A 25,302-nucleotide genomic window follows, 5' to 3' on the forward strand; every position below is an offset into this window, starting at 1 on the left:
AAAAAGGAATGTAAAGGCTGACAAACAGGAACGTAAAGCTGACAAACAGGGACGTGAAGGCTGAAAAACAGGAACGTAAAGGCTGACAAACAAGAATGTGAATGCTGACAAAATGTAATGTAATGGTTGACAAACAGAAATGTAAAAGGTGACAAACAGGATTGTAAAGGCTGACAAACAGAAATGTAAAGGCTGACAAACAGAAATATGAAGGCTGTTTATTAGAAATGTCAAGGCTGAGAGATAGTAATATGAAGGCTGACAAACTGGAATGTAAATCCTGACAAACAGGAATGTTAAGGCTGACAAACAGAAACATGAACGCTGACAAATAGAAATGTAATAGTTGAAAAACAGGGATGTACAGGTTGACAAACAGTAATGTAAAAGCTGACAAACAGTAATGTTAAGGCTGATAAACAGGAATGTGAAAGCTGACAAACAGGTATGTAAAACCTGACAAACAGGTATGTAAAACCTGACAAACAGGTATGTAAAGGATGACAATCAGGAATATAAAGGCTGACAAACAGGAATGTAAAGGCTGACAAACAGGAATGTAAAACCTGACAAACAGGTATGTAAAGGCTGACAAACAGGTATGTAAAACCTGACAAACAGGAATGTAAAGGCTGACAAACAGGAATGTAAAACCTGACAAACAGGTATGTAAAGACTGACAAACAGGTATGTAAAACCTGACAAACAGGAATGCAAGGGCTGACAAACAGGAATGTAAAACCTGACAAACAGGTATGTAAAAGGTGACAAACAGGAATGTAAAGGCTGACAAACAGAAATGTAAAGGCTGACAAACAGGAACGAAAAGGCTGACAAACAGGGACAGGAAGGCAAACAAATAGGAACGTAAAGGCTGACAATCAGTATTGTATAGGCTGACAATCAGAATGTAAAGACTGACAAACAGGAATGCAAAGGCTGACAAACAGGAATGCTTAGGTTGATAAACAGAAATATAAAGGCTGACAAACAGAAATGTAATGGCTGATAAACAGGAATGTAAAGGCTAAAAAACAGGAATGTGAAGGCTGACAAACAGGAATGTGAAGGCTGACAAACAGGAATGCAAAGGCTGTCAAACAGGAACATAAAGGCTGACAAACAGAAATGTAAAGGCTGACAAACAGAAATATGAAATCTGACAAACAGAAATGTAATAATTGAAGAATAGGAATGTAAAGGTTGACAAACGTGAACGTGAAGGTTGACAAACAGAAATGTAAAGGTTGACAAACAGAAATGTAAAGGCTGATAAACAGTAATGTTAAGGCTGAAAATCAGGAATGTCAAGGCTGAAAAACAGAAATGTAAAGGGTGAGAAACAGGAACGTGAAGGTTGACAAACATTACTATAAAGGCTGAAACACAGGAAAGTGAAGGCTGACAAACAGAAATGTAAAGGCTGACAAACAGGAATGTAAAGGCTGACAAACAGGAATGTAAAACCTGACAAACAGGTATGTAAAGGCTGTCAAACAAGAACATAAAGGCTGACAAACAGAAATGTAAAGGCTGATCAACTGAAATTTAAAGGCTGACAGACAGAAATGTAAAGGCTGACAAACAGAAATGTAAAGGCTGACAAACAGGAATGTAAAGGCTGACAAACAGGAATGTAAAACCTGACAAACAGGTATGTAAAGGCTGTCAAACAAGAACATAAAGGCTGACAAACAGAGATGTAAAGGCTGATCAACTGAAATTTAAAGGCTGACAGACAGAAATGTAAAGGCTGACAAACAGAAATGTAAAGGCTGACAAACAGAAATGTAAAGGCTGATCAACTGAAATTTAAAGGCTGACAGACAGAAATGTAAAGGCTGACAAACTGAAATGTAAAGGCTGACATACAGAAATGTAAATACTAACAAACAGGAATGTAAATACTAACAAACAGGAATGTAAAGGCTGACAAACAGATATGTAAAGGTTGAGAAACAGGAGCGTGAAGGTGGACACAATGTAATGTAATGGTTGACATACAGAAATGTAAAGGCTGACAAACAAGAATGTGAAGGCTGTCAAATAGTAATTTGAAGGCTGACAAACAGGAATGTGAATGTTGACTAACAAGAATGTAAAGGCAGACAAACAGGAATGCTAAGGCTGACAAACAGGAAAGTAAAGACTGACACACAGGAATGTAAATGCTTTAAAACAGGAACGTAAAGGCTGATAAACAGGAATGTAAGGGCTAACAAACATGAATGTAAAGGCTGACAAACAAGAATGTGAAGGCTGTAAAATAGTAATTTGAAGGCTGACAAACAGGAATGTAAAAACTTACAAGCAAAAATGTAAAGGCTGACAAACATGAATGTAAAGGCTGACAAACATGAATGTAAAACCTGACAAACAGGTATGTAAAACCTGACAAACAGGAATGTAAACGCTTTCAAACAGGAACATAAAGGCTGACAAACAGAAATGTAAAAGGTGACAAACAGGATTGTAAAGGCTGACAAACAGGTATGTAAAACCTGACAAACAGGTATGTAAAGACTGACAAACAGGTATGTAAAACCTGACAAACAGGTATGTAAAGGCTGACAAACAGGAATGCTAAGGCTGACAAACAGGAAAGTAAAGACTGACAAACAGGAATGTAAATGCTTTCAAACAGGAACATAAAGGCTGACAAACAGGAATGCTAAGGCTGACAAACAGGAAAGTAAAGACTGACAAACAGGAATGTAAATGCTTTAAAACAGGAACGTAAAGGCTGATAAACAGGAATGTAAAGGCTAACAAACATGAATGTAAAGGCTGACAAACAGGAATGTAAAAACTTACAAGCAAAAATGTAAAGGCTGACAAACAGAAATGTAAAGGCTGACAAACAGGAATGTAAAGGATGACAAACAAAAATGTGAAGGCTTACAAACAGAAATGTAAAGGCTGACAAACAGAAATGTAAAGGCTGACAAACAGGAATGTAAAGGCTGACAAACAGAAATGTAAAGGCTTATAAACAGGAATGTAAAGGCTGACAAACAGGTATGTAAATGCTGACAAACAGGAATGTGAAGGCTGACAAACAGAAATGTAAAGGTTGACGAACAGGAATGTGAAGGCTGACAAACAGGAATGTGAAGGCTGACAAACAGGAATGTAAAGGCTGATAAACAGGAATGTAAGGCTGACAAACATGAATGTAAAGGTTGAGAAACAATAATGTAAAGGCTGACAAACAGGAATGTAAAAACAGACAAGCAAAAATGTAAAGGCTGACAAACAGAAAAGTAACGGCTGACAAACAGGAATGTAAAGGCTGACAAACAGAAATGTTAAGACTGACAAACAGAAATATTAAGGCTTACAAACAGAAATGTAAAGGCTGACAAACAGAAATGTTAAGGCTGACAAACAGGAATATGAAGGCTGACAAACAGAAATGTAATGACTGACAAACAGGAATGTAAAAGCTGACAAACAGAAATGTAAAGGCTGACAAGCAGAAATGTGAAGGCTGACAAACAGAAATGTAAAGGCTGACAGACAAAAAAGTAAAGGCTGACAAACAGGAATGTTAAGGCTGACAAACAGAAATGTAAAGGCTTACAAACAGAAATGTAAAGGCTGACAAACAGAAAGATAAAGACTGACAAACAGGAATGTGAAGGCTGACAAACAGGAATATAAAGGAAAGAGTCCGTACAGCACCTCGAGAATACGTTTCTATTTTCAGGACTAAAATTACTGAAATATGAATTTAAAAAATGACTGCATCGTTATCAATAAACTGTGTTATATTCAATGATATGCAGTTGACCGTGCAAAATTAGTATATGATCATAAATTGAAATATACCCTTTCAATATACAATTTTACACTGAAGTATGAAAAAATAAAACAGCGTCAAAATGACCCGTGTATACGAAATACAGGTGCGTTATAATTATTGATCCAACGAATCATGTTTGTGTGGTACTGTTAAATTCCAGGTTTAGATTACGATATCCAATGTAACACAATATTATGCAGCACATTTAATTTAATGACATCTGGTTTGAAATCAAATGGATATTTGATATCGTGGTATTTCGTATTGATAAGCAATATTGTTTGTACACATATGAACAGTGAGTGTATCGATTTTCAATAAAGTCAGCCAGCCATATTCAGCGCATCTAATTAGCTACGGTGGGAGATGGCATGATTCCGCATTTGGTGATTAAGGGGAACAGTTCCCAGCAACGATTATCTTACCTAAATTGAAAGTCGAAGGTCATAAAATATTTGATGCGCATTGTCAAATAAAGATAAAAACAAACGAAAATAAAACAATAAAGAACTGAAATAAACAAAATCTCGCAAACATTCAAACACACGTTTTACACACGTGGAAATACACACGAACATATGTACTTTTGATATTGCAAACTGACGGTACAGCAAGTATTCGTCCGTTTCTACCTGGTATTTTTTTTTCAATTTCCCAACTGATGCCAATGTCAAACTTACCATACAGTATGCTGTGATCAGCACCTTGACAATATGACGTTTACTTATTTGTTTAGCCACTGTACAGACTGTGGTCTGTGCTATGTTTCAATAACATATTAAAACCAATTCTCAAGGATCTCTGTTCATTATTGTTTTATGGTAAAAGTTAATGGGGGTTGTCGTCATTAATAAATTAGTTCTGTTCACGATTTACTGATATGCATCGTATGAAGTGCTATATTCCATTCCGAAAATTAGTTTCATTGCTGAACACTGCACGGAATGAGGATCTCAAATGTTTTTTTGTCATAAATCTTGTTATGCAATCTGCCTTCAGATCAGATACAATAGATCGATCATGCAGAGTTGTATTTTTCACAATATACAGTGTAAGGATCATCGATCCGTTTGAAGTACTCAGTACATGTACATTAAGCTTTAATATTAACATTACCTGTGTGAACCATGACGTTATCAGGTATGATTGGATACCGGCGGTCGTGTTCTATGGTGCTCTCTGCTACACCGTCATATCAAAGGTTTATGACATTAACCATGGATTTTCGTGTGCTATTTGTGCTTTTTCTGACATTATGGCATCTTCAATCATCTGCTGCAGGTAAAACCTTTATGTCTTAACTTAACATATAAATAACTTGATAAATTCCCTTTAAATAACATGTTTTTATGTATAAACATATAGAGAAAATCATTTTTCGTGACGACGTATTTTGTGGACGAAATCGTTCATGGTCCTGTTGTGGCATCTGCTGTTGTGACCCTGCAAAACACGCCTATTCTCTACTCTGTATAAACTCGCCAATAAACCCGTTCAAATGTTCCTTTTTTTATCAACTATGAAAACATTTATCCTCTCATTTTTTTCGATTGATTTTAGCGGTCATTCAGTTTTGGGATGGATTTTTTGGTGGACGAAATTTTCTGTGACGAGTTGTTTTGGTAAACGACATTGTCGGTACAAACTTCTAGTGGGGTTCTCGTGAAGTTTTTCATCTATTATCTTAAACTCTAAAAAAAATCATATTCACAACACATAAATTGGCATTTCTTATTCAGTTACTGTCACATTATCCCATATTTCCTATCTCTGTTTATTACCTCGTTGGGTGAGAGTGACCCCGTCCGCCATTTTGACGTGCAGAGACGGTGTGTGTTTTTAAGTTCTGCTTGCAACTTCGATTTTAGATTTATTTGCCACTTTAATTTACATTCTTTCTATTAATTCACTTACTTGGGGCAGTGCCAGGTACTGACCGCAGGTCGGTGGTTTTTCTCCGGGAACTCCGGCTTTCCTCCACCACTAAAATCTGACACGTCCTTAAATGACCATAGCTCAATAAACACAAACACGCTAAACAATTCATGTGTCTGTCTTGCAAAAGGCGCGGATTGACTCGAAAATTTAACAAATTCTTTTGTCTGCATTGTTGATATTAAATGTTTGCCTCATATCACGTAGAAACCTTCTTTTCACACGCAGTAAAACCAAAAGATAAACAGTTCATTATCGTCGAAGCAAATGCCACATGGAATGACGCAAAGATATATTGCCAAGGCCAAACAGGACATCTTCTCCGGCTGGACAGCAAAGAAAAGATGGACCTCCTTTTGAAGCTGGACAAGGACCCTCCATGGGACAGGTCGCTGTAAGTTAACACATACTAATTCTGCTTTGTTGTGCTGCAATGTAAATCATACAAGGAAAATATGAGGTATTGTAAGGCTTGAGGTTCAACGTAACCGCGCAAATAACAAACAAAATTTAACAAACAATTGGCGTTTGTTATCATGTTTTCTGTTTCAATTGATTAAACGAATTTGATTTTTTTTTATAATTCTTTTATTTTACATTACATAAAGATCCGCACACACAATCTCTTTCACGCATAAAATACTGTATATGGATGTGTACACGTATCATCATCATTGCATCAATACACCGCAGCCATAACTAATCAGCATCCTCATCATCATCATTATGAAAATATAATTACCAATGCATCAATACATATCTCGCACAATCATCATCATCATCATCATCATCACCAGAACATCAATACATTTCACGTAATAGACAATCATCATCATAATCATCATCATCATCATTGCATTAATACCTCTCACACATTAACAATCATCAACCCTCCTCGTTATCGTCATCATTATCAATCGTCATTATGAAAATATAATTAACAATGCATATCGAACAGAATAAACAATCATCTTCATCATCATTAATAGTACATCAATACGTTTCACACAATAGACTATCGTCTTCATCATCATCATCCTCATTATCATTAACAGTACATCTATAGATTTTACACAATAAACAGCATCATCATCATCATTAACAGTACATCAATACGTTTCACACAATAGACTATCGTCTTCATCATCATCAACAAGTAACCACTCATTCATACCGGTATGTAATTATGTATATATTATTACCTCAATTTCGTTTCAAGATTAAACACATCCATAATGTCAATATTTGTCACTCATATTAAAAGACAAAACACTCACATATTCACACAAACACATAAATCGAATTTGAATTTCAACCTTTTTGTCCTCTAGCATCAGCGATGATTCCTAGCGGGATGAAATACTTCTATGGTGCAGTGTAATAGGTTTGTGCCATACTGTATCTATTGCCATACATTATAGGCGCAATAACCTCTAAGTGTTACTTTCAACCATATTCCGTGTTACGTCACTTGTTTGTGAGAGAAACGTCATCAATTTTTGAGAAAACGACGTAATTTTCTCACACAGACCAATGACGTAACAATCAATACCTGCTCCCAAGAGAAGATAACCCTGCAATACGCAAAGACGGAATATATGTGATTACAAACCAGCAGTATACAATCAAATATGACTATGGTGTCCTACCAGGCGAGTCCTTCTTCAGATATAGGTAAAGGATGGACCTATTTTTGAAAGCTGATCGAATGAAAACTTTATAACAATTAAAAGGATTTGGAAGGGAGATAGCCTAAACAAATTTTGAGATCTCGCCAGATGCAGGAATCCTGTTCGATAGAGACTGCTATGACTGTATACAGTAGAGATAGCATTAGGCAAGGTCCTGAGTTCTAATTGATTTCAGTACCATGTTTAAATTCATACTGTTTTTGTGTACATTCTGTCAAATTTTCCTCCGTGCTAACTAAGCATTGTATACATATATATTCCACTTGATATTGATTTAATCCTTAGTCCCAAGTAGCTTGTATGATATTCAAGTGATCTATTTTAATTCTGTCTCCTGTCCTGAGTATCTTATTCTTAATACTTATAAATATAATAATAATAATAACAATAATGGACGCAGGCATAATGCCTATATATCCATCCAGATCACAAAGTTTAACATCAGTTTATGTGATGACGTCCCGAATATGAATAAGTTCATTGTTATCTATCTCGTGGTTAAAAAAACATTCAGGTTGTCCCCAGTGTTTATTCAATCGGGATTCAAATGTTTTGACTGTTGGTGACGTAACCACGGCATCTGGAAGGGAGTTCCAGTGATTAACAATACGCTCACTGAAAGAATATTTCCTCAAGTTTAGTCTACTCCTTTGTTTTATAGGTGTCAGGACTGTGCCCTCTTGTTCTTTTGTTATTATTTGGAATTAAAAATCCTTCTGTTATCGCACTTCATGCTTCTTTAATTTTAATTTCATATCCACACAAAAATTTAATTTAATGTAAGTTTAAACAGTACTCTTCTAAATCTTTGACATAAATAAATCAGGGGTTTAATGCACACCCCTTCTGTTTCTACAGTAGCTTAGTCCTGTTTGGAGTTTCCATCATTTTGGTCCCTAGCAATACCAATGACTCATAGAAGGACAACACAGCTGTATGATGCAGCTTCTATTAACAAATGTTAAAGGCGCAATCACCTGTGTATGTGTGTGTGTTTCGTTCAAACATAAGGGAGTCTTTTGTAGATAGGAAATGCCCAATTAACCTCGGATATAATACTTTTGTCTTTCATTGTGATAGGATTTAAAGCTGTTTATGAATAATTTACCTGTGATTACTCCTTTTACATATGATATTGCCATGTTTTATTGTTTTCTTATATATGTTTGTTGCCATAATAACTCACAAGAACTTTAATTTATTGCCTATATGTATGTGATTCTAAATAGAATTTCTTGAATGTTGCAATGACGAAACAGCCATAATAAATCTTATACAAAAGAAAGAGCTATGAACAACATAAATATGAAAAGAAATAAATAAAAAAATCCAACGACTCTGGATCAGATCTATAGTAAACAACTATAAATGTCAATCGACAGTTCTGACCGAAATTAGCATAATCGAGCAATCAAATATATTACATCACATTTTGAACTCTAACTGAAAATACAGAAACGTTCACAATGGGACATTTTAAGAACATTTTTTCCACAGAGTCAAGAAATGATTATCTTACTTGATCAATAACAGAGTAATTATGAACTCTATTTTTCCTAACAATGTCTTTCTCGCAAAATAGAAAAAGCATTGAATGTGTTTCGCTGTGTAACTGCGCTTTTGTTCTGTGTACTTAGCGACACCACAGCAAACAACGTTGATTTTCAGACCCATGGCAGAAATTGAACTATTCAAAATAGTCATACATTATTAACTGGTTTATAGGAATAACTAACTGTTCTAGACGATTATTGAACAGATTTTCCTCGCTGTGCGATTTCTATGTTGCTTTACTGACCTGGATATGACTTGGACGCAAAGGTTGAAATTAATTTCCTCACAAGGGATTGGCAAATAAGTTCGTGATTTGGATCTAAAATAAAAATAAAAAGGTGATGAATAAATATGTAAACAATAGATTTACTTATTGATCTTGGTGATGTGTTGTATGTCAGGCATTTAAAATGAACCTGGACATGTTTATCTTTTCCCCTGAAATTTTAGCGAATATTGGACATAACACGGCGACTGAATCACCTAATGGACTATCTGTCCTACAAGGAGACCATAGCCTTGTAGCTGGATTGTGTTATGGCCCTGTTAAGATGAAACCCCTTTTTAAGTATAAATTATCCTCTAGCGAAAGGTTTAAGGCACCTTGTTCCCTGTTTGTTGATGCTCAGAAAAATGTTTACTCTGTTTTACGTGCTGCATTCATTTACATGCGGATTTTATCGATGATGATTTTGCATTCAGGTTTTTGTTTTTTGTTTTGCCTTATATATTTGTACTTCCAGTGATTATTTTAAATGGAGATCTCAACATAGAAACATAGACAACTGCCACCTGCCACAACAAAGGATGATAAACGCAATGGTGTCTAAACAATAGGTTAAATATTGGACAAACATCGATACACGTATTGATCTGTTTCTTGAAGAACTCTTTTGTATGAAGTTGTCATTATTAATACGAATGCATTGCTTACAACCCTGAATTCGTATTACAATAAAATTAATATCGTTTTTTATTGTTTGAATGATTTCATACACATAGTACTACTTTCCCCACTAAGGTAGTCATCCAGCGCACTTGAATAACCTTCTATTACCATGTCTTTTGAAATAAGATGATATAAGAGCATTGTACTCGATTTTTGAAACAGATGACATAGATATATCATGACGAGTAGCGAAGATATTTAATACAGGGCCTCATTAGCGTCATTTTTTGAGAGAGTACATGGAAATGAGCTTGTTGTAAGCTCTGGCTGAACTGCGCAGTGTATTCAGAATACGCTTTGGTTATCAGTCTATACATCAAAATACCGATTATTATCTAGTCCAATTCTAAAGAGAACCATAAAATCCGTCGCATACTATATATTGCCGTCATGCATGTGTTATTTTTCTATTAACATGTTCAAGTCTTTTTTATTGATTAAAACGGTTTTGACAACATGGAACTTTTATGACATGTGATGGAATATCAAACTATTGTTACTCAGTAAATAATACATTATCCAACCCAATAGCATGATCCATGCTATGGTAGGTTTCAGAAAATGGCCTTTGAAATTATTATTGGGTGAATGACTGTTTTCCGATGAATTAAATTGTGTATTTTCTACATAAATATTTAATTCGCTCCCACCATAGCTGCTGATTGTGTTCTGGATTCTCATTAGTTCATTCGTTTATTTTCGTTTTATGAAATTATACAATCAAACGTTCTAATCAGAAAACGAATAATACGATTATTGAACATTCGTTGAAGCATTCAGGGCTGTATTTATGCTAAAATTACTCACTAGTGAATAGTAAACAGTAATGTATCAATATACATGTGTAAAAATCATACCCATCCTATATACCAGCAATCTTTCTTAAGTGAATTTGTATATAAGGGATGTAAATTGCAGAAAGTTCTTTCTTTCCCTTTTCAATTCTATGAACTCTTTGACTTTTTTTGCAAAGCAAGTTCAAAACAATAAACAAAAATAATCATTTAGTGTTTCTTTCTTTCGCAATAATCATAATCAGAACGTCTGTGTTAAAACAATGGTTTCTACCGAAATATTTATAGTTGCAGTACATCGACGCCACGGCATTACCAAACTTGTGTCTCTAAGCAGTGATGCTGTGTAAATGTATTAGATTCAAGCCTATGGCACATGGATTAAGTCCCCGGTGATGGGGCCGGACCCCGTCTCCAATCCCGGTAGCATTTTTTTTTACATTTAATTTTTCTTTCTTTTCACTTAGTAATTGTATGTAAAATCCCTGGCTGTTTCCATTATACGAGTTTAGGAAGCACATGTAAACCCTTCATGATACCCTTCATTAAATGCATCTTTCACCTAGACTCTTCTTTCATCCATAGACGGAATGCAAAAGCCTTCTAACAGCTTACACCAATTCGGTATGACATTTTGAAGCGTCCGTTACAATTGACACTGTACCATATTTACATTATACATACTTTGAAATCGGTCAGTTTAGAAATGTTTTCTTTGACAGTAAAAATGGCGAATATTGGATTGGACTCCATAACAGAGAAATTGAAAACTGTTCCAAAGTCCACCATTTCTGGCAAGGAGGGTGTGAATCTGTAGGATGGAGCAATTGGAAATCAGGTTTCCCGGCCAACTGTGTGAACGATAGATGTGTCGTCATGAAGAATCTAAAATGGTCTACTGCCAACTGTAGCAACAAATACAGCTTCGTATGTGAAAAAGGTACGGGGAAATTATTTGTATATCTTTATACTGAGATGAGAACGTTCTTAAGGGTCATTGTCTCACTGTAGCCATGGATACAGCTTCGTGTGTGAAAAAGGTACTAGGAAATAATTTATATATCTTTATACTGAGAACGTTCTGAAAGATCCTTGCTTCACTGTATCCACAATGACTGCTTCGTGAGTGAAAAAGGTACGGGAAAATCATTTATATATCTTTATACTGAGAACGTTCTTAAAGATCCTTGTCTCACTGTATCCACAATGACTGCTTCGTGAGTGAAAAAGGTACGGGAAAATCATGTATATATCTTTATACTGAGAACGTTCTTAAAGATCCTTGCTTCACTGTATCAACAATGACTGCTTCGTGTGTGAAAAGGGTACGGGAAAATCATTTATATATCTTTATACTGAGAACATTCTTAAAGATCCTTGTCTCACTGTATCCACAATGACTGCTTCGTTTGTCAAAAAAGTACGGGAAAATCATTTATATATCTTTAAACTGAGAACGTTCTTAAGGGTCCTTGTCTCACTGTATCCACAATGACTGCTTCGTGAGTGAAAAAGGTACAGGAAATTCATTTATATATCTTTATACTGAGAACGTTCTTAAGGGTCCTTGTCTCACTGTCTCCACAATGACTGCTTCGTGTGTCAAAAAGGTACGGAACATTAATTTTATATATCTTTATACTGAGAACGTTCTTAAGGGTCATTGTCTCACTGTATCCACAATGACTGCTTCGTGTGTCAAAAAGGTACGGAACATTAATTTTATATATCTTTATACTGAGAACGTTCTTAAGGGTCCTTGTCTCACTGTATCCACAATGACTGCTTCGTGTGTCAAAAAGGTACAGGAAATTAATTTTATATATCTTTATACTGAGAACGTTCTGAAGGGTCCTTGTCTCACTGTATCCACAATGACTGCTTCGAGAGTGAAAATGGTACGGGAAATTCATTTATATATCTTTATACTGAGAACGTTCTTAAAGATCCTTGTCTCATTGTATCCACGATGACTGCTTCGTGTGTGAAAAAGGTACGGGAAAATCATTTATATATCTTTATACTGAGAACGTTCTTAAGGGTCCTTGTCTCACTGTATCCACAATGGCTGCTTCGTGTGTGAAAAAGGTAAGGGAAAATTATTTATATATCTTTTTACTGAGAACGTTCTTAAAGATCCTTGTCCCACTGTATCCACAGGGACTGGTCCATGTCTGAACAGGTAAAGCACTGCTGTACGCTGCAAGTCTAAGTTATGAAACACATCTTATAATCATACATACAATACAATATTTACATTTGCTCTGCATCCTTCCATTGTAATGCATTGCAAAGGCAAATGTTGTTATGAGACTATAACAACATTTGCTATTGTAACGTCATCCATCTCTATTGTGACGTCATCAATTTTTCGAAATAACTAAATGAAGCATAACTACTCTATCAAAATGTAAATATAAATTATGAATATTTTAGCAAATATTCTTATGATCCTACCGGGCTTTATTAAGTTTGTCATCAATAGCATTGTCTGTTTATAGGACCATAACAACATTTGCTAAAACAGTGGTCATTGCTGAATGAAATGTATAAAACTTTTAGACTCATCGATGATAGAAACATCGTCTGTTTTTCTTTGAAGTTACATTTCTTCTAACCCTGACTCATAATCACTGTTTCTAACAACGTTGTTTGTGCACGTAACGACGACTAAGTTAATCGTATAAAGACCATGATTTGCTGAACAATATTGTTAGTCTTATTTTTGCCCTTACGATAATGAGCAATACTTAAATACTTAAAATAAACTTGAACCTTTCGGTGTATGAAGCCCGGACTATAATTCTTATAAATTTCTCTCTCTTGGGTCCAAAACATTGAGAAAAACGGATTTATGAAGGGCCCCCTACTTGTTAATAATACCATAATAAATACTTTCAACCATTAAAATCAAAAGACTCACGCAACTTAATCATTTATCATGTATTGTTACTTAGCTTTTGAGCAAATACCTTTGATATGTCATTTTACACTAATGTACAACCGCATCGGAAACAGATTTTTCGACATAACAATAGTTTAGATAAATCATTTTTGAAATGAAAACCATACAATCCTATGAAAAATGATAAAAATGAAATGAAAAAAAAAAAACCAAATCTACAACAATCTTCTTATTGAAACACATTCAGCACAACTAGAATGGATTCAACCCTGGTTTGAGATTGTTGTATGTTCTCCCTAACTGAATGAGCTTCCTGTTTAACGGAAGTGACAAATCCAAAACTAAATTAATGGCAGGTTACATTATATACGAAAAACCACAGTGCAGTGGGATAGTGATCCCTAAATAACTACTTAACCCACAACTATTTAACAACGGTGTTTGTTGTCTTTAGAAATCGAATGTCAGTACACTCTACATGTCAACATCACGCTAGAGATCGTGGGGAAAACCGAGATGACTTACAACCTACCGACATCCTTATCTACGTGCGAAGAACTGTGTTACGCTTTGGCGATGGGTGGTAAGGAGGGATGCTCGGTATATCAGGATAGTGATACGTGTTTCTTCCTGTTCGTGGACTCTGGTACTCGTGAATACCGGATAGAGGATTCCTTTAATGGCACATCCTATCATTTCAAGAACTGCCCACAGGGTAAGTTATGCAATAATGTTCTAAAACGATCTAATGTACACCACTTTTGATTTTTGAAATCATTTCTTTTTGAGAATTGCTATTTTAATTGATATTGTATAAATGAATACTCCAGATATAAATCAGAGATATTTTATACTTTATATTGTACAAAGGGTTGTTTTATATATACAACGGTATACAGGGTTATTTAGATTTCATACATTTACTCTGTACGGGGTTATTTAAGATGTATAATGTGTTGACGATAAACGTAAATGTTATAATGGATACAGATTTATTTTAAGTTAATTATTACAGATTAAACATCGCATACAGGGTTATTTCATATTAATTACTGCATACAGGGTTATTTCATATTAATTACTGCATACAGGGTTATTTCATATTAATTACTGCATACAGGGTTATTTCAGATCAAAATATTGTAAGCGTGGTTATTTCATATTAGTAATTGCAACCAGTGTTATTGCAGATTAAACATTGCATACAGGGCTATTTCAGAATAATTTAATCTTGCTTGTAACAAGCATTTTCATTGGCTTAAAAAGTTATGTTATCAGTCCATAACGTAAAAAATGACGTCGCCATTTGTAACGTTGCTTTTGATTGGTTGATACAGGAGCGCAATAATTTCTAAGAGAAAAGAGTCCATGAATAAAAGTGGATTTCCACAGGGATTGTGTATAGTAGATTAAATTGTAAGGATTAATTTGAATATATTTTTCATGTTATGGAGCTATAACACAAAAAAACGCGGTTTATTTAGAGTACACTCCGTTTTTTTGTGTTATAATCTCCATAACATGAAAAATATATTCAAGTTAATCCTTAAATGAATATTGCATACATGGTTATTTAAGATTAATTATTGAATACAGGGTTATTTCAGATTAAATATTGTATAAATAGTTATTTCATATTAATTATTGCATACTGGGTTATTTCATATTAATTACTGCATACAGGGCTATTTCAGATCAAAATATTGTATGCGTGGTTATTTCTGAATAATTTAATTTTGCTTGTAACATTGGCTTAAAAAATTATGCTATCGGCCCATAACGTAAAAAAATGACGTCGCCGTTTGGAACGTCGCTTTTGATTGGCTGATACAGCAGCGCAATAATTTCTAAAGGAAAAGAGTCCATCAAAAAAAGTGGATTTCCACAAATTAAACTTTGCATACAGGGTTATTCCAGATTAAGTATTGTATACATGGGTATTTCATATTAATTATTGCATACAGGGTTATTACAGATTGAACATTGCATACAGGGTTATTTCAGAATAGATATTGTATACATGGTTATTTCAGATTAAATATTGCATACAGGTTTGTTTTTAGATCTTATTACTGAACTGGGTTATTTTGTACATTTTATTGTATACAGGGCTATTTCCAATATAACAGTGCATACATGAATAACGTGTACAGGGTATATGAAGCAGAATACAGGTTGATTTTTTAGTTTAAAATGTATAAAGTGTTTTATCAAGACGCGGTTTTATATGTATTTATTATCTTATTTAATAACCAGTGTTATTTAAGATGTTATACTTTGTACCTTGTTATTATTGCTTCGCAGATTTATGCAAAGTGCACTCAGTTTTTTCCCCAGTATATATTGTATAACTCTTAAACTGATCCTGGTTATTCCTTAAACATTTTAATATATACAGAGTAATTATATAATGTTGAAAACTTGGTTATTTTACCTGTATTATGATGAATTACTACTCTTCACATACGTGAATTACTATTTCAATTATGATATTATATATTCAGGATTATTATTAAATTCGTTACAAAGTTAGTTAAGATGTAGTAAGGTAGTTATGTTTAACACTGAACACTGGTTTATTTAGAATGCTATAGCGTGCTCAAAGCACTGAAAATCTCTTAAAATCAAAAATCAGCATGCTCTAGAAAATAAAAATGATCCCTCCCCTTAGAGGGAGGGGCTGTATTCTCACAACCCCCGGCTAACACATTGCCAGAAATAACGCCAAGCGCCTACGTACACAGCGCTTTGAGATGTTTCGGTAATCTTACATCCTAATGAGGGATCTGTGGCGATTTATTCATTTTGATTTTTAAAATCTCTAATTTCAGTTAACACAAATTACCAGTATGATGCGATTAATATAACGAAATTATTTTTTAATGATATGAGGAATACAATACGAATGGGAATAATAGGCACCACATGTGGTGCATGGAATGCTTGCACTTCCGGAACGTCTAGTTTTGCCTTTGATTCGTTGAGGGAAATGTTTATCAGTTGTTCATCTTTGATATGAAAGGTGTCAAATCTTCTCGACCCCCTTGGATTATATTATGATTAAATCGAAGACTCGTAGTTAGCTAATCGTTTTGTTTCCGGTATAAAAATTGACCGATTCTTAGACTGATACATGTACCTACCCTTTGAAAATTACAGTAGATCAATGTTACCGTAATGCTGCCGTCCGAATCTTTGGATGTGCATCAAAGGGTCAGCTTGTTTACCTTGTATCATCTACAAGGTGCATCCTCGATATCAGGGGTTACGTCATCCTCGATATCCAGGGTTTACGTCATCCTCCATATCCAGGGTTTACGCTCACTTACGCTATCTACATCCCTGGAATGTGTCATAGCAAAATTGAAGGCTCGGTATGCGTCACCTTGTGGATGAGACAAGTTTGATCCTTTGATGTACATCAAAAGATCTCGCTGTCGCGTAACGGTAAAACTGACTGACTTTGAAGTCGGGTATCGCTCCTCTGTAATCGTCAAATGCCAGGTATCAGCCTAGTGACTGGTCAGATGTTTTTTCACCTGAGACCAATCAAACAGCTAGTCGCGTGCCTTCAATTTTGCTATGACATATTCCAGGGGTGCAGAAAGCGAAAGTGAGCGTAACCCCTGGATATCGTGGAAACTTCAAGATGGTACCTAGAAAGCCTTTAGTTTTATCATCACATGTTTCAAGGGAGTAGATAAGATATTTGCATCGAAAGAAAAACCATTGGATTTCTAAGATGGTTTCTCCTTTGATCTTGATGTTTTCATTTGGTATATCGACAAATAGTACCAATGTGTTTGTTGTGTGTTGAGACTATGGTTGACTGTGTTCGATTTTCTTACTATAGTGAAACGTTAATATAATCTTTTTAATAACATTTCAGTTGTTAAATAAATTATTTGAAAGATTTTTGCCATGTGTATTGATGATGAAGATTTGGTTTCATTTTTGTTTGCTTTCAAATTATTAAGAATCTTTATATATATTTTCTATTTTGTTTGTAGCTATGGTTGACCCTGAGCCCCATAGCAGTAAGTTCAAAATGCCCATCTGGTATAACAAAAATATTTCAATAGAAAATAGAAGTATATTTAATACAAGAAGATAGGTAAAATGTAGTGGTTAACAATAATTAAAGAACATTATAGTATTCAAAAATATATTGCAAATAGTAAAGACGAAATATAGCTCATTAACTTCCAGAATGAGTGGAAAAAATGGAAAAGGCTTATTGATATTTCCTAAACCTACATTTTGCCGATTATATGTTTATATGCTTGATCTTATTTAAATTTATTTGGAAAAAAGAGACAATATTGAAACATACAATGTATTATCTTAATTACTTAGCTACTGACACCTATATCTTACCAGACTTCTATCCTTTACAATGGTTTGTTTGATACTGGTACATCTCCTCTTGTCTGTCTATCTTTCCGTCTGTCTGTCTTTCTGTCTTCTTTCTGTCCATTTCCCTGTCTTTATTTCCTCTATTTCTTTGTTTTCTTGTTTCTCCTATCTGATTTTCCTTCCTTTCTGATATAACATTACAGAAAAATAAAATACCACTTACAAAAAGAGCAATATTAATTAGTATGAAAGTATGTGTGAAAGTGGAATTCATTATGTATAATGAAATGTATATGTTATTGTAATGTGAAAAATACTTTGAAAGTAAAAAAAGATAAAAAAGAATAATAACATTTCAGTTGTTAAATAAATTACTTGACAGATTTTTGCCATGTGTATTGATGATGAAGATTTGTTTTCATTTTGTTTGCTTTCAAACAATTAAGAATCTTTGTATATTTTTTCTATTTTGTTTGCAGATTCAATCAATGAAGACGATTCACCAGATACAGAATGTGCTAAAGAGATAGGTAATGTAGACCATGTAAACATGTAGCTTTCATTTGGTTTCTGTTCACATCATTCAAATTATTTAATCCTCTCCATTGTGTTTGTCCAAACAATGCCTTCCTTGTAACAAAATGGTGTACGTCATGAATGAGACGGCCTCCATAAACATTGTAGTTCGAATCCCGACTACTGGATTTTAACACTATACGTTCGAACCAGTTTTAGTGTAATGCATAAAAACAAAAGCAGACGTGTGTTTGAATTTAAGGATTATCCGATTGTCGAAGTCTATTCGATGCTTTATAAAAAATGATATTCATATACTGACGCAGACTAGGTTCGATTAATATAGACGTTACGTGCGATGATACACGGTCGCACCTTGCGTAAAGGAGAATGACGTCATATTTTTGTAATATTCCACGACGCTCGTTTGACGATTTGTAATATTCAGCATTATGTTTGTTCGCATTGTCCATAGTAGGTTTGAGAAAATTGCAATAAATACGCATATTCCGTCTTTGCGTATTGCAGAGTTATCTTCTCTTGGGAGCAGGGATTGATTGTTACGTCATTGGTTTGTGCGAGAAAATTACGTCGTTTTCTCAAAAATTGATGACGTTACTTTCACAAACAAGTGACGTAACAATCAATACCTGCTCCCGAGAGAAGATAACTCTGCAATACGAAAAGACGGAATAATTAATTACAAAATATCCCTGACGTCATGTGTGGTGTCGTCTCTGCTTCAGTTAACCTTGTTCTGAAATCGCTGCACTATTTGGTGCGGTTTTATAGAAATCCTTTGAAACGGCTTGTCCCACAATTGTTACGCATGTTTTTTATCTTTTTATTTTTCTATCTTTTATTTCAGTTTGTTATTTTTGTTTTCTTTTTTTCTTTTCATTTTTGTTTCAAATTTTTGTTCCATTTTTTTTCATTTTTTCTCTCTCACTTTTTTGACACGAGTAATTTTAACATTACCGAGGTTGCTTATGTAAAAAAAACATCGCGCATAACGTTATGATAATAGTGTTCAATGAAATACATTAAACTGTTTCACTAAGTGTATACAAATGTGTCGTACAGGGGATGACTATTTTGAATACCTAGACGATTATCGAGTGGCAATCATACCCTCCCTGTATAAGACAATGGACATACAAAATGTACTTGGGGACGTTGAGATGTGTAAAAGTGTCTGTCTGCAGGTAAGTATCTAATATATAATATTGAGTGCAACCAAGACATACATGAATTAAAAAATATACGGAATTCTGTTTGCAGCTAGCACTTTAAAGAGATTAATAGAATCTATCGCTACTGGTTGTGTAAGATAGAGAAATCTCAACCCGAGGACTAAGATTTTTTGTCCAGAACGAGGCTTGTCGAGTTCTGGACAAAAAAATCTTAGTCCGAGGGTTGAGATTTCTCTATCTTACACAAACCAGTAGCGATTGATTATTTTTCTCCCATATCTAACAGTATTTGAAGTGAAATAAAGGTAAGCATGGACCCAAAACACATACAGGCAATTTGTTGATGGATTGTTGACGTGACGTCATTGTATTGTTGAAGTGACGTCATGCCATTGTTATGAATAGGGGACCTCCTATAATTACAGCGAAATTATCCCGACAGAGAATATCAAAAACACCAGACGCTATATATAACTAATTTTAACAGTGAAATTTTCCCGGTATACCAAGTCTACCGAATACCGAGAAAATTTCGCCGAGAAAAAATTTCGCCCTACGCCGATAAAATCCGTATTCGCCTAGTGTTAATTTCTTCCTTCATATTTGATACATACGTTCATTGTATTTTTTAGTAAATTTCACCTAAAAGATAAGTTCGTCCCAATCGCGGAGGGCGAAAAAGGCGAATATTCAACTGCGGTGAAATTAAGATATTTGACCCGAGGGGCTGGAATATGATCATTTGATATATTGCACGAGGGCCAAGTCCAGTACCAAGGGGCAAATGTTTTTAACTACTAAATAGGAGACATTCACGTAGTTTTATTACATAAAATTCAGAATAAGAAAACGTATTTTTTAAGAAATTTGCCGAAACAGGAGTTCTTTTTATTTTGAATAATGTTTTGTCGACATATCCGAATCAAAAACCTTAATAAATATTGTAAACATTTGTGTTAGTTTTTTCACTATAATATTCCAAGAAAGGCTATCTTAAAACGTCATGAGTACCGAAGAACAAACACCCATCATATGGACATTCAGACGAAAATTAAAAACAGCCCCAATGCAGTCAAAGGCAATTGAACGCTTGAAATCAACGTAGTCAATATCGACGCGGCAATCACCTGACCGTGTATATATATACATATATATATTATTTGGTATGTGGCCTTACAATAAAAAGTTACCTTTATCTTGCAAGTGTTTCATTATGCATTATCTGTGCAATGTAACGTTTTTCAAAGCAATGTCAGACTTCATATGGGAGGATTAAAACATGTCGCAAAAGAAATGACTCCCGTACGAGTGTATGTATAGAACAATAAATATGCATTATGGAATACTTATCAATAATAGACTACTACCGTGAGTATGTTATTTTGGCCAGTTGAAAGCGATAATTATTTCTTTATTCAATTCAATATAATTTTGAGGCTTCCATACAACACATATTCACTAAAAAAAGAAATTATATTCGATGATTTTTTTTTTTTATCATTAAAGAATATTTTACGTGAGAAAATTACCCAGGAAATTGCCTCATTTGGTAGATAGTATTGTACTGAAGTGATGTCATATTGACCAGATGTTTGTAAAAATGAACCTAACACACATACACGTGATTGAACGTTTAAAGTTTGGTAATAGATAAGGTATGTCAAAAAATGGTTTACAGCTGTTTCGTCCTTCTGGCACTCATCGACGATGCTAGGGGCCAAAAAGTAAAAATCCAAATCGTCTTAATTACTGTTCAAACAGGGGGCTGGTGCCAAAAAACCCTTAATTTATGAATTTAATTAAATAGATGAGTACTGATTAATTTCTAATTAAGTCAACATCATGAACCGTACCCCTGCTCACAGGAGATCAACATCAAATTAATATCACAAATTATCGATCTCCACGTGATTATGATATAATCTAATATATACAACATTTGCTATAGCGCACTATCTAGCTAACATAAACCACTCTAAAGCAAAGCGCTTTACAGTACATAGATATACAATTAATACAATTAGCATATACATTAATCAATACAATTTTTGAGGATTTTGCAGGGGCGGCCTCATCAGGCGCTAACTACTAGTCATATGCCATTTGGCTAATAGCTCCCTATATGTGTATGCCTGTGTGTGTGCTGGAGATGTAACGTGTTCTGTTTGTAGTGGAAACGTGCTTCCAACGGCATCATTTATAGTGCCACCTCACTTGAATGCTACAGCACAGAGATACCGCAACATTCACCCCAAACCAATTTATACTCCACCTGGGTTGTTGGAGTTACGAGGGCAGGAGAAAAAACACTTTCTCTAATATCCATGCATTCGACGACTTCGGGGATCGAATCCCGGTCGCCTGCGTGGAAGGCCGGAGTGTTAACCACTCGACCCATCCAACCAATGTGGCTGTTGGTTAACTGATGTAAACATTTGTTATTTTTTTTCAATTCATAACAAGGATGTTTACTTTATGATTGTAGACAAAGGTGGATACTAGAAAATGCTGGGCAGTCAACATGTTTAGTGTACTGTCCAACTTTTGTCGTCTCTACTACCTGCACAGAAAACCTCCCCATCTGTTCTACCAGCGTTACGTAAGCAGCAAACCAGGACCGTTGTTCCTACGGCGACGACTTTCAAGTAAGTGATGACGTCACACATTATTAGTGATATGGTTCATTGCATTTGTTGTATGTGACATTGTATTCTCACATACTTCACAGGGTGATCCCGTTGTTGCTAGGGAAAATATAACTACCTTACACGGTGTAGGGAAAGACAGCTGACACGCGCTATGACGTCATAATAATGGGTTGTCGACGTGACGTCATTTTATTGTTTCCGTGATGTCATACAATTGTTGTGAATGGGGAATCATCCGTCTCAACCCTAGGGCTTTGGGGCCTGCCGGAAGAATAAGATCGATGTTACTTTCGACTGGAATTTGTACATTTGTATGTATGTGAGAAAAATAATCAAACATGAGTCTGTTCCAAAGACAGGGATATCCTAACCCTCGTGTAAGAGTACTATTTGATATGAATCAAAACCCCGCTATTGATTTCATGTGCGTGTTTACAACCCTGTCTCTAAATTGAAAACCATTTAGCTGGCATAACAAAAGCTTTAACGGATCATTTGTTAAGCAATTAAGCATATGTTAAATTATAATTAAATGTTAATAGGTATGGTGTGATATGGTATTTACAGTCTATATTATATTAACATCCCATCATCATATGATGTTATTGAGATTTCCTGTTATTGTGTACTTCAGGGCATCAGATACAGGATGACCACATTGTAGATAATATAGAGGATCTGGTAGTGAATCCCAAGAACACGACCCTATACAACCTCAAGTTTATCAGTGTTTACGAGAACAAGCCAGCAAAAATCAGCATGGGGGTGATAGGGACCATCTTCATCGCCACAGGTGTAATCGCCATAATCATCCTTGATTGTCCTCTGATCTGCAAGCACGTGAGGACCATTGCAGCAAGGAACATCCGGAAAAGAACTGTATGCAAGAATAAAAAGATGACGAAGATAACGAAAAAAAAGGCATGTAATAAAGTTGGACAAATCACGTCTACTGAAACGAAAGACTCGGTCGTGAAGAACAAGAACATCAGCGCCACACCCTCAAAGGAAGTGACGTCCAACAAGAACACGCCCCCTACAGAGGCGGAAGCACATTCTTCCAATCAAAAGGACGGAGATCATGACAAGGTTACTATTTATCATTTGAGTTAGTGTACTGCAGATGTTTTGCGGAACTTTTTATTTTCATTTCCTTCGCGGTCGGAGAAGATACACGATGTGTGACGCCTGCATATGAATATTTCTCGGTTTTTGTTCCAGGAACAAAATCCTGACAGTTTGACTACTTAAAAGGGGAAAACGCCATGACAGTGGCTCGATGATCTTATATACCGCTTTATCACAACCTAGTTCGTAGATCACCCCAAAGCCTATCCAACCAGTCAATACCTTTCTCAACTGCCTGGGGAGCGTACAACCGATGCTGCTATTTCGGCGCTCACAGTTAGCACTCAACAATTCCAGCACTGCCCAACCACGTACTCATTTACAGCTGAGAAGACTGGAACAAGAGGAGTGAAGTATCTTTCAAGGATACAACACATTACCGCGTCGCAATTCGAACCCGCAACATTTCGGTCACGAGCCCGGCGTCCTACAATTAGACTACCGTGCCTCCATATCAGGCGCGTAGCTAGCCCCTTTACCATGTGTAAGCCCGATATGGGGTTGCCGAAGGCAGCCCCCCCCCCCGAAGTGCGAGCAGGGGGAGGGTACGGGAGTGGGTCTTCCCCTTCCCGTAAGGGGGTCTGGGGGTCTCCCCCATGAAAATTTTGTTGAAAAATAAGTCCAGAACAAATCAGTGAATACAAAGAAAAAAATACTTAATTTTTGCGGCGTAAAAATATTATTTTTGTGGTCAATTGGGTGACGTTATCAATAGAGACGTCACTTGGCACAATAACAGTTGCATTTGGGGTGGCCAAATGTGCCCCGGCAAAAGGGGCCGAAAGTGCCCCAAATTGATATTTTCATAAAAACAAACACATTGATTGTCTGTGTCCACTGTGCCATACTCGGAGTCGTTTGCGCCAGGCGTGAGTTTCTCAATTTACTCAATCGAGCAGTTTAGTTCTGCCTGGAACTGTCCATTAATGCAATGGACATTTCTAAACTTCATACATTTTTGTACTAACTATTAACACTGTATCATATCTGAGGAATTACATATGTATACTATATATTCAAAACTTAAACTCCACTTTATAGTATCAGCAAGAAAAAATAATGTCATGAAAACCTATACTTGTCAAAATCATGTGCAAGCCCNTGATCCGAGTTAATTGGGAAGCGAGGTTACCCCCACTGTCACCTTTGCTCAGTCTCCCACACTGTTTCGTCTCCTGTTTGTGCTTTGTGACTGGTTCCTTATACTTGCTCCTGTTATTTGTTGGGCATTTCGAGAGGCGAGGTTGCCCCCACTATCATCGTCATGCCCAGCTTTGCAGTCTCCAACACTGTTTCGTCTTCTGGTTTCATAAACATTTTGTGGACATGGAAGAAAATTAAAGTTTAGTTTTATATACGTCCATTATTATGCGCAATCTGACAAAGTAAAAAAATACAAAGCACCGTGATTTTTTTTAAAATTCTGTTGTGTTGTAATTGGGCAGGCTCCAGAAGACAGTTTTCGTCATTTATTTAGATTCCAAAGTGTCCTTTCCTACGTTTGGCAGCAAGGAACTCCTCTATCATAGCATCAATGTCAATTGGCATATCTCGGTGAGTATGGAGAATTGACAATGACGAAAGACGCTCCTGTCCCATTGTGCAACGTAGGTGCGTCTTCACTCTGCGGAGGGAACTGAATGAACGCTCTGCTGACGATGTGGAGACTGGCATGGTTACCAGTATTGCGAGCATCGTTCAGACTCAAGGGTACAGCTCGCTGTTAGTTAGTGGAAGCGTTTCCTGCAAAGAAGCAGATTTGATGGTGTTTGGAATGTTCCATCTCACAGTCCATCGCCAAATCTCCTCTTCAAATATCTCACGACCC

At 35.6% G+C, this 25,302-nt stretch overlaps 1 protein-coding gene across 1 annotated transcript; it reads left to right on the top strand.

Annotated features, from left to right (window-relative positions):
* The first annotated feature begins 4,942 nt into the window (after positions 1-4,942).
* On the top strand, positions 4,943-23,980 carry LOC110452287. Its single transcript, XM_021500710.1, has 9 exons — positions 4,943-5,086; positions 5,969-6,134; positions 11,451-11,668; positions 14,088-14,348; positions 17,644-17,670; positions 18,469-18,519; positions 19,589-19,710; positions 22,184-22,343; positions 22,981-23,980. Exons 1-9 carry the CDS (start codon positions 4,948-4,950, stop codon positions 23,457-23,459), a joined length of 1,623 nt encoding a protein of 540 aa, XP_021356385.1. The 5' UTR covers positions 4,943-4,947; the 3' UTR covers positions 23,460-23,980.
* Positions 23,981-25,302: the final 1,322 nt, after the last annotated feature.

Source organism: Mizuhopecten yessoensis, unplaced genomic scaffold, assembly GCF_002113885.1.
Source record: "Mizuhopecten yessoensis strain PY_sf001 unplaced genomic scaffold, ASM211388v2 scaffold739, whole genome shotgun sequence".
Classification (NCBI taxonomy): domain Eukaryota; kingdom Metazoa; phylum Mollusca; class Bivalvia; order Pectinida; family Pectinidae; genus Mizuhopecten; species Mizuhopecten yessoensis.

Bases quoted from the DNA above. Each gene is read 5' to 3' on its own strand.
- LOC110452287 (XM_021500710.1), top strand. From the start codon at position 4,948: ATGATTGGATACCGGCGGTCGTGTTCTATGGTGCTCTCTGCTACACCG. The intron at 18,520-19,588 runs GTAATGTAGACC...TGTGTCGTACAG, and splicing joins AGAATGTGCTAAAGAGATAG to GGGATGACTATTTTGAATAC. The intron at 19,711-22,183 runs GTAAGTATCTAA...TTATGATTGTAG, and splicing joins GTAAAAGTGTCTGTCTGCAG to ACAAAGGTGGATACTAGAAA.